Source organism: Spermophilus citellus, assembly GCF_964194105.1.
Source record: "Spermophilus citellus genome assembly, chromosome: 11".
Lineage (NCBI taxonomy): Eukaryota > Metazoa > Chordata > Mammalia > Rodentia > Sciuridae > Spermophilus > Spermophilus citellus.
In genome coordinates, this window is record NC_138192.1 from 65,988,872 (window position 1) to 66,003,736 (window position 14,865).

A 14,865-nucleotide genomic window follows, 5' to 3' on the forward strand; every position below is an offset into this window, starting at 1 on the left:
ATAATGTAGGAAAATCCATAGTAATGCTCTTCTGGAAATGTGTATACAATGTTCTGCAGGATCCAAAGTGATTCCCTAATTTTTTTGGCAAGGGTCATTATAGGAAACTTGGTAATAGAGAGAGAATCAGGAAGACAATAAAATGGACAGAAAATTTTCATTCCCCTTTCTTTTTCTATTAAGCCACATAAGATTAGTAGTGTGAAGGGAAAGACTGATATGTATGTCTACGAATGACAGATATTGTGTTTATGTTTAATATTTATACCTATTATATCATCCTATATAATCTTTGTAGAAAATCTCCTGAATCCACTGGTAAGTTTTAAATTCTGTATTTATTTATTTTGTCTTCAAAGGAAGCATTCGGTATTGTATCAAAGGAAAACTAATTATTATTATTATTGTTGTTGTTGTTGTTATTATTGTTGTTATTATTTTTTAGTACCAGGGACTAAACTCAGGGGCACTCAACCACTGAACCACAGGTCCAGCCCTATTTTGTATTTTATTTAGAGACAGGGTCTCCCTGAGTTGTTTAGCACCTTGCTTTTGCTGAGGCTAGCTTTGAACTCAGGATCCTCCTGCTTCAGCCTCCCAAGCTGCTGGGATTATTGGCATGCATCACCGTGCCCTGGCAGGAAAACTATTATTATTACATATAGTCATAGCCACATTGGTTATCCATGCCCTCATCAGAAAAGGATGTACATGGTTGTGCACAAAGGAGGGGAGCCCTGAAATGAGGAATCTGGGAATTTATATAGGAATTACTATATGGCTGTCTCCACCTCTCCTGAGAGAGGTTATATCTCCCACAGATAAACAAATCCTCTCAGTGAAGAGAAAGGAAAAGTCCTCAGTTTAAACCCTTTAGAATATAAGCCATTATCTCTGGGATTTTGTTCTGCTTTGAAATGTAAACATAGCTCTAGGAGATAAAGTGTTTCTATTTCTCAGGTCTCTATTCAGTCAACCTTTAACCCAGATTCCAGTTTTTTTTGTTTTGTTTGTTTTTGTTTTTGAATTCCCTAACCATGCAGAAACATGAAAATATTTTCTCTATAATTCCATATTGGAGTATTGTTGCTAATATTTGTGGCCATTAGTTTTTCCACCCCTTTCTTACTGTGTTCAGTAGCATAATGCATTATTATGCCTGCTGTCTATACATTTTACTTAAAATCATCCTTTTTATGAAAAAGTTTATTTATTCAATAAATATTTCTTGAGCATCCAAAACTATCAAGCACTGCTCTAGGTTCCTGGGAAATATCAGTGAATAAATCAAAGATTTCTTCTTAAATTTACATCCTAAGTAAATTGCATGGTATTTATATGCTACAGAAGAAATATCAGTAGAGGAGAATGAGGAGTAGTGGGGCTCAGAAAAAAATAGGGTTTAATATGAGATAGATGTAAGCTTCACTGAGAAAGTGAATTATGAGCAAAACTTGAAGGAGGTGAGGAAGAATAGTTCAGAGAGTAAAAAGAGGGTAGAGTCCCCAAGGTGACATTGAGAACAGCAAGGAGGTCAGTGTAACTCTAGTGAAGTGGAGTGAGGAGATTTGCAGGAGAGGAAATCAGGGACATAAAAGTGATGGGGCCTCATGGAGGGTCTTGTAGAACTTTGGGGAAACTTTGGCATTTTCTCTGAGTGAATTGCAGACACATTAGAAGGTTTAGCAGAGGAATGGCATGATCTAACTTGCATTTTTAATAGGATCACATTGGCTTCTCTGTTTAGAGCAGAATGTAGGGGTGAAAGGTGGACTCAGAACATTTAGGAGGCTACTGAAATCATCTAAATCACATCTATGACTGTGGCCCTTACCAGAATGGTGCAGTAAAATGACAACAGGTGTCTCAGTTCTAGATACGTGCTGAAAGATGTCCTAATAGATTTCCTAGTATTTGGATTAGAGAAAGGGAGCTATCTAAAATAATTCAAAGGTTTCTGGTCTGAGTAATTAGGAGAATGTTTTATCATCAACTGGATGGTTAACGGGGAACAGTTTATTGGAGAGGGCTGGGCTGGGGAGGATTGGGAGTGTAGTTTTGAACATTTTGGATTTGAGTTGTCTATTAGATATGGAGTTGAGTAGGCAGTTGGATACGTCTGAGACATGTTTGAGCTAGAGATGGAAAAGTGGGAGCTACTCAAACATGGATTTTTATTGGGAGTGGATTTAGGGTTTGTGGACCTGAAGCTTGTGCAATTTTGAGGGTTCTCTCCAAGAAAAAGAATTGAATATTTATTTAGAATGAGGAAATAGCATAAGAGCATAAAATTTGGAAAAGAGCATAATATTTTCAATTAATGGCCTCACCTACATCTGTAATGCTTTTTCCCTATATTTTTTTTACCTGGATGCCAATTATTATGTAATATTATTTTCTGTTGATAATATGGAAAATACTTAGTCTTTCCTCTATTAGGAGTGATTGAAATTTATTTTTATTGAATTATAGTTTAAAAAGCTTTCTTTTGTTTTTATAATTTAGTTATAATTTCATGAGAAATTTCAGAGTTGTCCCACAACCTAAGATAATTCTATGAAACTTGCTGCATGTATGTAATATTTGGCAGAATTTTGTACTGACTGACTTTTGGCTCTGTACAGTTCAAGTTTTGCTTCTTCTTCACTACCCACAAGCATCCAGTGCTAGGAGGTTGTGATGCCTCCTCATATTGTGGCACCACTTCCAGTCCCATATCTTTGTGTCACAATATCAGGGCAGTTTGGCACAGTGGACTGTTTGGCACAGTGGATACAAGTATTCTTGGAAGCTATTTCTACTCTGAGATACCTAAGAATAACTTATCACATATGGAAGTGACTGTGAATCCCATAAATATGCTCCCCTAAATCTCACCTAAATGTATCTCCAACTCTATTTCCTCTTAGTTCTCTGAAATATCCACAGACACTGTTGTGCCCTGCCCAACATGAAATGAAGTGTGAAGGAAGAGAAATGAAAAAAGACAATGCTTTTAGGCACTAATGGCTAATTATCTTATATACACATGTTTTCCTAAAATGTATGATCATGAGAACACAGCACACATACACGTACACATATCCTGCCTGCTGCAGGGTCTTGTATGAGGCACCTGCAAGTAAGAATACCTACAACCTAAGCTCAAAAAATATAAATATTATAAGGAGAGTTAATTCAGAGAAATATTAATTTTTTTTTTGGATCGTGTGAGGTTTGGGTCATGTGTCAACTTTCTAAAACAGTCTAAATTTACTTCCATACTTAATTTTATATTCACAATTTTGTATTATTTTTCTTAAAAAGTCTGATAAAACTTCAGACTCCATATATTCCAGATGCTCTTATGAGGTCTTAGTGAGATTGAAATATATTTGAGGGCCACCCCACGCGCCTGCAAGGTAGGTGGATCTGCGACCCATGTTAATGGCTTAAACTCACCAATTAAGAGACACAGGCTAGTAGAATGGATCACAAAACATGACCCAACAATATGCTGCCTACAGGAGACACATTTGATAGGAAAAGACATACATAGACTGAAGGTGAAAGGTTGGGAAAAATCATATCACTCATATGGACTTCGGAAACAAGCAGGAGTGTCCATACTCATATCAAATAAAATAGATTTCAAGCCAAAGTTAATCAAAAGGGATAAAGAGGGACACTACATACTGCTCAAGGGAACCATACACAAACAAGACATAACAATCATAAATATATATGCCCCAAACAATGGTGCAGCTATGTTCATCAAACAAACTCTTCTCAAGTTCAAGAGTCTAATAGACCACTATACAATAATCATGGGAGACTTCAACACACCTCTCTCACCACTGGACAGATCTTCCAAACAAAAGTTGAATAAGGAAACTATAGAACTCAATAACATGATTAATAACCTAGACTTAATTGACATATATAGAATATACCACCCAACATCAAGCAGTTACACTTTTTTCTCAGCAGCACATGGATCCTTCTCAAAAATAGATCATATATTATGTCACAGGGCAACCCTTAGACAATATAAAGGAGTAGATATAATACCATGCATCTTATCTGATCATAATGGAATGAAACTGAAAATCAACGATAAAAGAAGGAAGGAAAAATCATGCATCACTTGGAGAATGAAAAATAGGTTACTGAATGATCAATGGGTTATAGAAGACATCAAGGAGGAAATTAAAAAATTCTTAGAGATAAATGAAAACACAGACACAACATATCGGAATCTATGGGACACATTGAAAGCAGTTCTAAGAGGAAAATTCATTGCTTGGAGTTCATTCCTTAAAAAAAGAAAAAACCAACAAATAAATGATCTCATACTTCATCTCAAAATCCTAGAAAAAGAAGAGCAAAACAACAGCAAAAGAAGTAGAAGGCAAGAAATAATTACAATCAGAGCTGAAATTAATGAAATCGAAACAAAAGAAACAATTGAAAAAATTGATAAAACTAAAAGTTGGTTCTTTGAAAAAATAAATAAGATTGACAGACCCTTAGCCATGCTAACGAAGAGAAGAAGAGAGAGAACTCAAATTACTAGCATACAGGATGAAAAAGGCAATATCACAACAGACACTTCAGAAATACAGAAGATAATCAGAAATTATTTTGAATCCTTATACTCCAATAAAATAGAAGATAGTGAAGGCATAGATAAATTTCTTAAGTCATATGATCTGCCCAGATTGAGTCAGGAGGATATAGACAACCTAAACAGACCAATATCAATTGAGGAAATAGAAGAAACCATCAAAAGATTACCAACTAAGAAAAGCCCAGGACCGGATGGGTATACAGCAGAGTTTTACAAAACCTTTAAAGAGGAACTAATACCAATACTTTTCAAGCTATTTCAGGAAATAGAAAAAGAGGGAGAACTTCCAAATTCATTCTACGAGGCCAACATCACCCTGATTCCTAAACCAGACAAAGACACTTCAAAGAAAGAAAACTACAGACCTATATCTCTAATGAACCTAGATGCAAAAATCCTTAATAAAATTCTGGCGAATCGGATACAAAAACATATCAAAAAAATTGTGCACCATGATCAAGTAGGATTCATCCCTGGGATGCAAGGCTGGTTCAATATACGGAAATCAATAAATGTTATTCACCACATCAATAGACTTAAAAATAAGAACCATATGATCATCTCGATAGATGCGGAAAAAGCATTCGACAAAGTACAGCATCCCTTTATGTTCAAAACTCTCGAAAAACTAGGGATAACAGGAACATACCTCAACAATGTAAAAGCAATGTATGCTAAGCCTCAGGCTAGCATCATTCTGAATGGAGAAAAATTGAAGGCATTCCCTCTAAAATCTGGAACAAGACAGGGATGCCCTCTCTCACCACTTCTGTTCAACATAGTTCTTGAAACACTGGCCAGAGCAATTAGACAGACGAAAGAAATTAAAGGCATAAAAATAGGAAAAGAAGAACTTAAATTATCACTATTTGCAGATGACATGATTCTATACCTAGCAGACCCAAAAGGGTCTACAAAGAAACTATTAGAGCTAATAAATGAATTCAGCAAAGTGGCAGGATATAAAATCAACACGCATAAATCAAAGGCATTCCTGTATATCAGCGACAAATCCTCTGAAATGGAAATGAGGTCAACCACTCCATTCACAATATCCTCAAAAAAAAATAAAATACTTGGGAATCAACCTAACAAAAGAGGTGAAAGACTTATACAATGAAAACTACAGAACCCTAAAGAGAGAAATTGAAGAAGATCTTAGAAGATGGAAAAATATACCCTGTTCATGGATAGGCAGAACTAACATCATCAAAATGGCCATATTACCAAAAGTTCTCTATAGGTTTAATGCAATGCCAATCAAAATCCCAATGGCATTTCTTGTAGAAATAGAGAAAGCAATCATGAAATTCATATGGAAAAATAAAAGACCCAGAATAGCAAAAACAATGCTAAGCAGGAAGTGTGAATCAGGTGGTATAGCGATACCAGACTTCAAACTATACTACAGAGCAATAGTAACAAAAACAGCATGGTACTGGTACCAAAACAGGCGGGTGGACCAATGGTACAGAATAGAGGACACAGACACCAACCCACAAAACTACAACTTCTTATATTCGATAAAGGGGCTAAAAGCATGCAATGGAGGAAGGATAGCATCTTCAACAAATGGTGCTGGGAAAACTGGAAATCCATATGCAACAAAATGAAACTGAATCCCTTTCTCTCGCCATGCACAAAAGTTGACTCAAAATGGATCAAGGAGCTTGATATCAAATCAGAGACTCGGCATCTGATAGAAGAAAAAGTTGGCTACGACCTACATACTGTGGGGTCGGGCTCCAAATTCCTCAATAGGACACCACCCATAGCACAAGAGTTAATATCTAGAATCAACAAATGGGACTTACTCAAACTAAAAAGTTTTTTCTCAGCAAAAGAAACAATAAGAGAGGTAAATAGGGAGTCTACATCATGGGAACAAATCTTTACTCCTCACACTTCAGATAGAGCCCTAATATCCAGAGTATATAAAGAACTCAAGAAATTAGACAATAAGATAACAAATAACCCAATCAACAAATGGGCCAAGGACCTGAACATACACTTCTCAGAGGAGGACATACAATCAATCAATAAGTACATGAAAAAATGCTCACCATCTCTAGCAGTCAGAGAAATGCAAATCAAAACCACCCTAAGATACCATCTCACTCCAGTAAGATTGGCAGCCATTATGAAGTCAAACAACAACAAGTGCTGGCGAGGATGTGGGGAAAAGGGTACACTTGTACATTGTTGGTGGGACTGCAAATTGGTGCAGCCAATTTGGAAAGCAGTTTGGAGATTTCTTGGAAACCTGGGAATGGAACCACCATTTGACCCAGCTATTCCCCTTCTGGGTCTATTCCCTAAAGACCTAAAAAGAGCATGCTACAGGGACACTGCTACATCGATGTTCATAGCAGCACAATTCACAATAGCAAGACTGTGGAAGCAACCTAGATGCCCTTCAATAGACGAATGGATAAAAAAAAATGTGGCATTTATACACAATGGAGTATTACTCTGCATTAAAAAATGACAAAATCATAGAATTTGGAGGGAAATGGATGGCATTAGAGCAGATTATGCTAAGTGAAGCTAGCCAATCCCTAAAAAACAAATGCCAAATGTCTTCTTTGATATAAGGAGAGTAACTAAGAACAGAGTAGGGAAGAAGAGCATGAGAAGTAGACTAACATTAAACAGGGATGAGAGGTGGGAGGGAAAGGGAGAGAGAAGGGACATTGCATGGAAATGGAAGGAGACCCTCAGGGTTATACAAAATTACATATAAGAGGAAGTGAGGGGAAAGGGAAAAATAATACAAGGGGGAGAAATGAATTACAGTAGAGGGGGTAGAGAGAGAAGAGGGGAGGGGAGGGGAGGGGAGGGGGATAGTAGAGGATAGGAAAGGCAGCTGAATACAACAGACATGAGTATGTCAATATGTAAATCAATGGAAGTGTAACTGATGTGATTCTGCAATCTGTATACGGGGTAAAAATGGGAGTTCATAACCCACTTGAATCAAAGTGTGAAATATGATATATCAAGAACTATGTAATGTTTTGAACAACCAATAAAAAAAAGAAAAAAAAAGAAATATATTTGAGGATACCACAGGTTATGAGTTATAAAGAAAGGAGGTGGTATAATGCATAAGATTGAGGTGTTGTGGGACTGCAGGATCATTGCAAAGTGGGTGTTCACGGAGCTGAAAGGTCAAGAGTGTCACAGAATCCTTTATGTGTGCTTGGAAATCTGACAGATTAAGGCAGGGGTTATACTGGAGAAAATGACACCAAGGAAGGAGCTCACATCTTTGAGGAGCGTGTTTTACCTGGACTTTAGCAGATTACAGCAACCATGAGGCGAATTGTGTAGTAAATGATAAGAACTACCATGAAATTGAAATCTGAGGGCTTTCAGGGAAGGTAGAGGAGAAGGGTCTGAACAAAGGGGCACCCTCTTACCTATTCCACTCACCCAACTAGAGGCAGGAGGGAGAGAGGCACTTTTCACAGTGCAGGAGAATTCTCACTGAGAGGATGTAGAGCAGCAGTGTCCTCCAGAAAAAGAGGTGTGTGTTTGAACAAGAAAAGTGAAGAGTGCTTGCAGAAGTGATTTTTTTGGCTCACTGGAAGGGTTTCAGTAGTTGGGTAGAAAACGGAACAACAAAGACAATATTTACCAGCTTCACATATATTAAATGTCTTGTAAAAAATAATGAAACATACTACCTTTTCTCTTTCTTGATCTGATAAAATAGATAAGGATGCCACATGTAATTATTGTTCTATAGTTCCTCTTTTTTTTCCATAAAAGTTAGCTATTTATTTATTCTCTACTCATATATTTCCTTATTATAATTTGCTATTCTTTTAAAATTATTTTTCTATCCTTTCATATCTTGCTTACCTTAATCTTTTCTCAGTCACCTTCTTTCCTGTTAATTTTTTGGCCTTTACTATTTTTCTCATCTTATTTTGAAATCACACCACCTACTGCATTCCTGCCCCTGGCATTTCTTTTTAGCTATGGGTGGAAAGATGCAGTGTGCCATCACAGAGGCAGTGCTAAGTTAGACAAGAAATGCTTCAGCCAGAAAGGAGCTGCAGGAGGAAAGGCAGTTTTCCAGATTCTGGGGAGCAATGTTTTCTCTGGGTGATGCTAACATTGCCACCTACACTTCCAACAGTTTCTTCCTCAACACTTAGGAGGTGGCAAGTGGTTACTTCCCCAAACTCCCTGTGCTCTGCTGATCTGCTTAAACTCTAAACAGGGTTGAGTAGATTTATTCCTTAATTGTGCGACTTAAAATAAGACTTAACTGTTTTGAAACTTTCGTTTTACAAATTATACAAAATACTTTATAAATGATGTAGAAATGAATATTTTCATTTTATCCATGATCTCATTGGCTTAGAAATATAAAGTGAATTTTTTTAAGTTATATGTATAGTAGAAACAAGATTGAGAAGTGAGCACTTTACACAAACTCAGATCACGCTTTTTAATTACCACTTTTAAGTTATATATTTCTTATATAACATAATGTAATACTGTGATAAATAAAATAATAACCAAGACCAGATACTGATACCAGGTATCAGTTCACTTCCCTTTATTTCCTTGTCCAAAATATAGCCTTTGTTATTAGTAAAGAACTTTTTATGTGCATTTTCGTGATCTGTATTAAGTTAATGTGACAATAACCATTTTTTCACTTGCCTACATGGATACAGGACAGAAACCTGAATATAGAAACTATTTTTCAGCTTGTAGTTTTCCAGAGGATTGAGCTATAATTATCTTCAGAATTATAAAGGTTTAATATCCTGTACTAAAATATGTATAATATCAGATATTCCTCCAGGATTAGAAGAATGCCAATTTCACTTCCAGTCACTAGAATTTGTAAGTATTCTGATCCTGCCTCACAAAAATAAGTATTTTCTATTTTATTTTTTCATGAATTATGGAAAATTACATAGATTAAGTATAAACATGGCCATTAAGGAAGGCAAATTCGTTACAATAAAATTAATTTACTCTTTGAAGAAAAACTGTCAGCCTAAATGGTATGCATTGAATATTCCTGAAATCTCATGATGTTAATGATATGTCTTTTAAAAGGAGTTTGGTTTAGGCTTTCTTTGCTGAGTTAATTGGCTGGGGCTGCCATAACAAAACACCACAGACTGGGTGGCTTAAGCAACAGAAATCTATTTCTCACAGTTCTAGAGGTGGGAAATGCAAGATCAAGATGCTTTCAAGTAAGGTAGGTTTGATTCTGAGACCTCTTCTCTTGGCTTATAGATGGAAGCCATCTTGCTGTGTCCTCACAGTACCTCTGTGTGCAGGGAGAGAAAGCAATTGAGGGAGCTCTTTAATCTCTTTTCCCTTAAAGAACACTAATTGGATCCAGGCCACTTATTGACCTCGTTTAAAGTTAATTGCTTACATAAAGGCCCTGTCTCCTAATCCAGTCACAGTCAGGGTTGGGGCTTCAACATGGGAATGTTGGGGGAAGAAGCAATCAATCTACAATGTGGCTGTTATAGCATTTTGTTCACTTTGGCAGAGAAAATGAGTCTTTTTTTTTTTTTAACTAATGCTTTATTATTTTCTTAAGAGAACCCCATACAACTGTCTCATATGTAATTTGATGACTTACACAAATATTCCCTTATTTGCTTATTGGTTTTTTTTCTTATAAATTTCTCTCGGTACTCTGTGATATGAGCACCTATGAATCTTGACTTCTTAAGAATTAATAGACTTTATGTTTTTAGAGCAGTGTTAGGTATACAGAGAAATTGTACATAAAGTACCTAGAGTTCCTGTATATTTCCTCTCCCTCTGCACATACTTTCTCCTATTAATATTTTGTATTAGTTCAGTACATTTGTTAGAGTTGAATCAATAGTAATAAATCATCATTAACTAAAATTCATCGTTTATATTCGAGTTCACTTTGCATTGTATAGTTATGTGAGTTTTAACAAATATGTAATGACACGTATCAGACAGGGTAGTTTAACTTCCCTCCAAATGTCCTGTGCTTCACCTACACCCTTATAACTTTCCTGTGTACATACTGATATTTTTACTGTCTCCATAGTTTTATCTTTTCCAGAATGTTATATAGTTAGACTCATATTGTTTAGCTTTTTAAGACTATCTTTTTTTTCATTTAATATGCATTTGAGCTTCTTCCGTGTCCTTTTGTGATTAACAGCTCATTTGTGTTTATTGCTTAATAATACTTCATTGTATGGATGTACCATAGTTTGTATGTTCATCCACCTATTGAAGGAATATGATTACTTTTATTTTTGACAATTTTGAATAAAACTCTTGTAAGTATTTGTGTGCAGGTATTTTTTTCAGTAGACATTATATTTTTAACTCACTTAGGTAAATACCTAATGAATGTATTCATTCGGTATTTATATTAGAATCTAGCCTCAGACCTTACATTTTTCTTAAAAATTAAGACAAAATAGATCAGAGATCTAAATGAAAATCACAAAATTATCTAATTTCTATGAAAATTTATTTTGTAAATTTTATATGAAAAGATAAAGTCTAGGTGACCTTGAATTTGGCCAGGGACAGAATGCTATGGACTAAATGTTGTGGCCCCTCCAAAATTCATATGTTGAATATGGAAGTGGAACCTTTGAGAGCTAATAAGTCATGAAGGTAGAACCTCATGAATGAAATTAGTGCTCCTAAAGCTGAGACGTGAGAGAGATGATATTCTTTCTGACATGTGAGGATATAGCAAGAAAGCATTCATTCAAAAATCACAAAGAGATATTTAGGAGCCAAGACCTGGCAATCAGTTGGATTGGCTTTGAAATGACAGGTACATTTACTGAGATAGATGATAAATTAATTGATACTTGGAAACCAGACAAGGATGGGCTCCAAAGACGTTGAATTTGACATGCCTGTAGGAAAGATGTCTAGATGAACATGTCTAGTAGGTAGAGGATATATAGGTTGCCAGTCCAAGAGAGAAGTTAAGATGTAGGTTCTAGATTATGCAGCATAGTTATAATTATGAGGTTGAGGACAGAATCCTTGAGATCCCAAACCTTAAATTGTTAAATAGAATAAGCCTTGGCAATGGACTTAATATGAATTAAACAAAGACTGAGGAGGGAGTTGGCCAAGAGAAAGTAATGTCACAGGGAGGAGAGTAGTCAATGAGATTCAAGTGCCACAGATAGAAACAGTAGAACCGAAAAAACTCTGTAGGATTTGGCTTAGTAGAAGGATGAGCGAAATCTTTTTTTTTAAATTAGAGATAGTGGCTTTTTAACACACTGACTTTGAAAGGAAGAGAATTGGTGAGAAAACAAAGTTATTTGAGTGTAGAGAGCAAATAGAACAGATTTTTTTTTTCCTAACGAAAGGAATATGATGAAAGTATCAGAAGTAGACTATCTTAACTAATAAGATAGTTAATAAACTAATGATGGTTCAAAATATACAACCAAATAATGAGTATTATAAATATTTGTGATAGATCCATGGTGTTCTTATTTAAATGTAATGCTAAAATATAGCAACAAGCTCAATAATTATATGTCATAAACACAAAAATGATTTGTTGGATTGATTGAATTGGTTTCAATTAACATGTAAATCATCATCTTCTGTGCTCTGGAGAAGTATAAAGTTTAATGTGTGCATTTGCTTCCTAATGAAGGTCATCGAACACTGTTTATTGGAGTTCATGTGCCCCTGGGAGGAAGAAAAAGCCATCGACGTCATCGGCATCGTGGTCACAAACACAGAAAAAGAGATAGAGAGAGAGATTCAGGGTTAGAGGATGGACGGGAGTCACCTTCTTTTGGTAAGCAGCATTCTTGTTTTATTGAATTTGTGATTGCAATAATGTACTTGCTCTGCAATCCATAATTAGCAGTAATCCCTCATACTCATAAAGTCATTTATACTATTTTAAAGACTTTGGGAGGATGGGGAGAAAAGGGAACAAGCTTGATCTTTGTTTTTCACTTTAATCTGCTTTGTGAAATTGAAAATTGAATTAATTTTATGATATAGATAATAAAATAAAGTAGTAAAGTTGTTCATCTATCTTCTATCATCCATCTATCAATCATCTATCTATCTATCTATCTATCTATCTATCTATCTATCTATCTATCTACAGTGTTGGGGATTGAACCCAGGCCCTTGCCCAGCTATGTAAGCACCCCACCAATGAGCTACATCCCCAATTCTAGTTCTATATAACCTGGATAACTAATATAAAGAATGGCCATTGCTCTAAGTCATTTAAAAATCCAGGCGAAAATATCTTTGTTAAGTTCCCATTCATACCATTGGTAAGGCTACCCAAATTTTACTCTTAGGACCTGAATATTTTGAGTATTTATCCTTCCAAAGTACATATAGCCAAAGTATTACTTTTTGTAGTTTTCAAAAATTCCTGAGTGCCATGAGAACCCATTTGTATGACATAACTAAGAGTCTGGCTGTCAGTTCCTTGACCTTTCTAACTCCTATGACCTTCTGATCTTCTTCACCACTGTGCTAAGCTCACCAACTCATCTATAAGTACTCCATCTCTGAAGTTATTAATTTAACTCAGCCACTAACTTTCCTCTACTTGTTTTCTTGGGCAACAATTTGATCGCTCTACTTTTATCTATCCACAAATTATTCTTCTTTCCTTATACTATTCCAGTTTCATAGCTTATAATTTTAGTGATAGTTATGCCATTATTCTATTTTTTTTTCCTTTAGAGACTTTGTTCTTTTTATTGATTATTTGGCCTGGAAAAACAAACAAACAAAACACCAATTTACCCAAACATAATCTTTTTTCCTTACTGCTGGCAAATGATTCTAAAACTTCTAGCATGAATCTGACAGTAAAGCATTAAATATAAAAGGTCTTGGATTGATAAGGTAATCTATGAACATTAAACAAAATGATTTATTATAATTTTACTGAAGTCATGATATATGCCATTATTCTAAATACCTTAGGTCCTCTGTTTTAGTTTTATTCATATTTTTACTCCCTTTTAAAAACCATACTCACGTTGAAGTTCTCCCATGTCCCTACTTCCTTTCTGCATTCATAAGTAGACAGAGCATGGTGAAAATAATAATTCATCAGGGAAGATAGTAACCATTATATATTCTTGACTCAAGGGAACCTTCAACACCTTCTTTCAATTTTATTGCATTTCTTTGGTGTTTAAAATAATTATTTTTCTACCTCCTTCACCATTTTCTGGCATCTCCTATTTTCACCATCATTTAGCAGATTGTCTTGTCTTCTACCTCAGAGAGAAAAACTATCATCCAAAAGAACTCACTTAACTTCCCTTCTATTAAATATTCAGACCTATATGTCCATATCATAACCAACCTCATTTCTCATAATAAACTAAAGAATACTTTTAATTCTTTCTCATAATTTCTAGAAATGTATATAATTTATAATCTAATTGACTTTCCCTTTTCAACTTTATTTTTGCAGCACTGGGTGTTGAACTTAGAGCCTTGTGCATATGAGGCAAGCACTTTACCACTGAGCTACATTCCCAGTCTTCAGCACATTTTTAAACAGGAACCTCTCCTGTTTTAAATAGTTTCTCAACCTTCCTTAGCCCTCATTCTCTCTTTAGTAATTCAGACATGAAATAAATTAACTGCATAAAAATCTGGGGTAATACTTTCACTTTTAAAAGCTATAGATACTGCTTTGTTCAATATTTGTTTTTACTGAATATTACAGAAAATTCTGTTTAAGTGCTGCATTTTTTTCATCTTTTAGGTTCATGCCTTCTAAATCTGAATGCTTATAGTCATTTTTCTGTGTCTTTAATTAAGAAAACTTGCAGAGATAGATCTAATAGTAGGTATACTAAAAAAGCCTTTCCAATTTACATACTTTGATATTTTTCCACTTAGGAAAAATTTTCCTATTCTATTGATTCTATTCCATTTGCTTTGATCTCTTCATTTTGAATATTAGTTATTTGCATGTTAGATTTCCAGTGTCTGCTTTTTGTCCCTTTCCTCTGTAGTTGAAAGTTACTTTCCTATGGTACCTTTTGATCATCTGCAGTACCAATTCTGCATTTTATTATTTTCAGGATAGGTTTAATTTTGCTATTGATTTTTAGTTTTCTTGAACTGTTCTAGTATCACCCTATTTTCTTTACACTTTCTCCTGTCCTTTCCTAATCACTTTTATTTTTCTCTTGATTTTATTTTTTTATAGTCTACTGAGATTCCTCAGCTATATCTAG

The 14,865-nt window shown here is 35.1% G+C and overlaps 1 protein-coding gene across 4 annotated transcripts in view; it reads left to right on the top strand.

The window, feature by feature from the left end:
- Positions 1-14,865, top strand: part of SLC4A10 (solute carrier family 4 member 10) — a gene marked incomplete at its 5' end in the record, with an annotated part of 301,407 nt that overhangs the window by 159,307 nt on the left and 127,235 nt on the right. For all 4 annotated transcript variants that reach the window (XM_081262039.1, XM_081262041.1, XM_081262040.1 and 1 more), the window contains one exon: positions 12,282-12,428. In XM_081262039.1, coding sequence (XP_081118165.1) covers positions 12,282-12,428 — 147 coding nt within the window. The remainder of the gene's footprint in view (positions 1-12,281; positions 12,429-14,865) is intronic.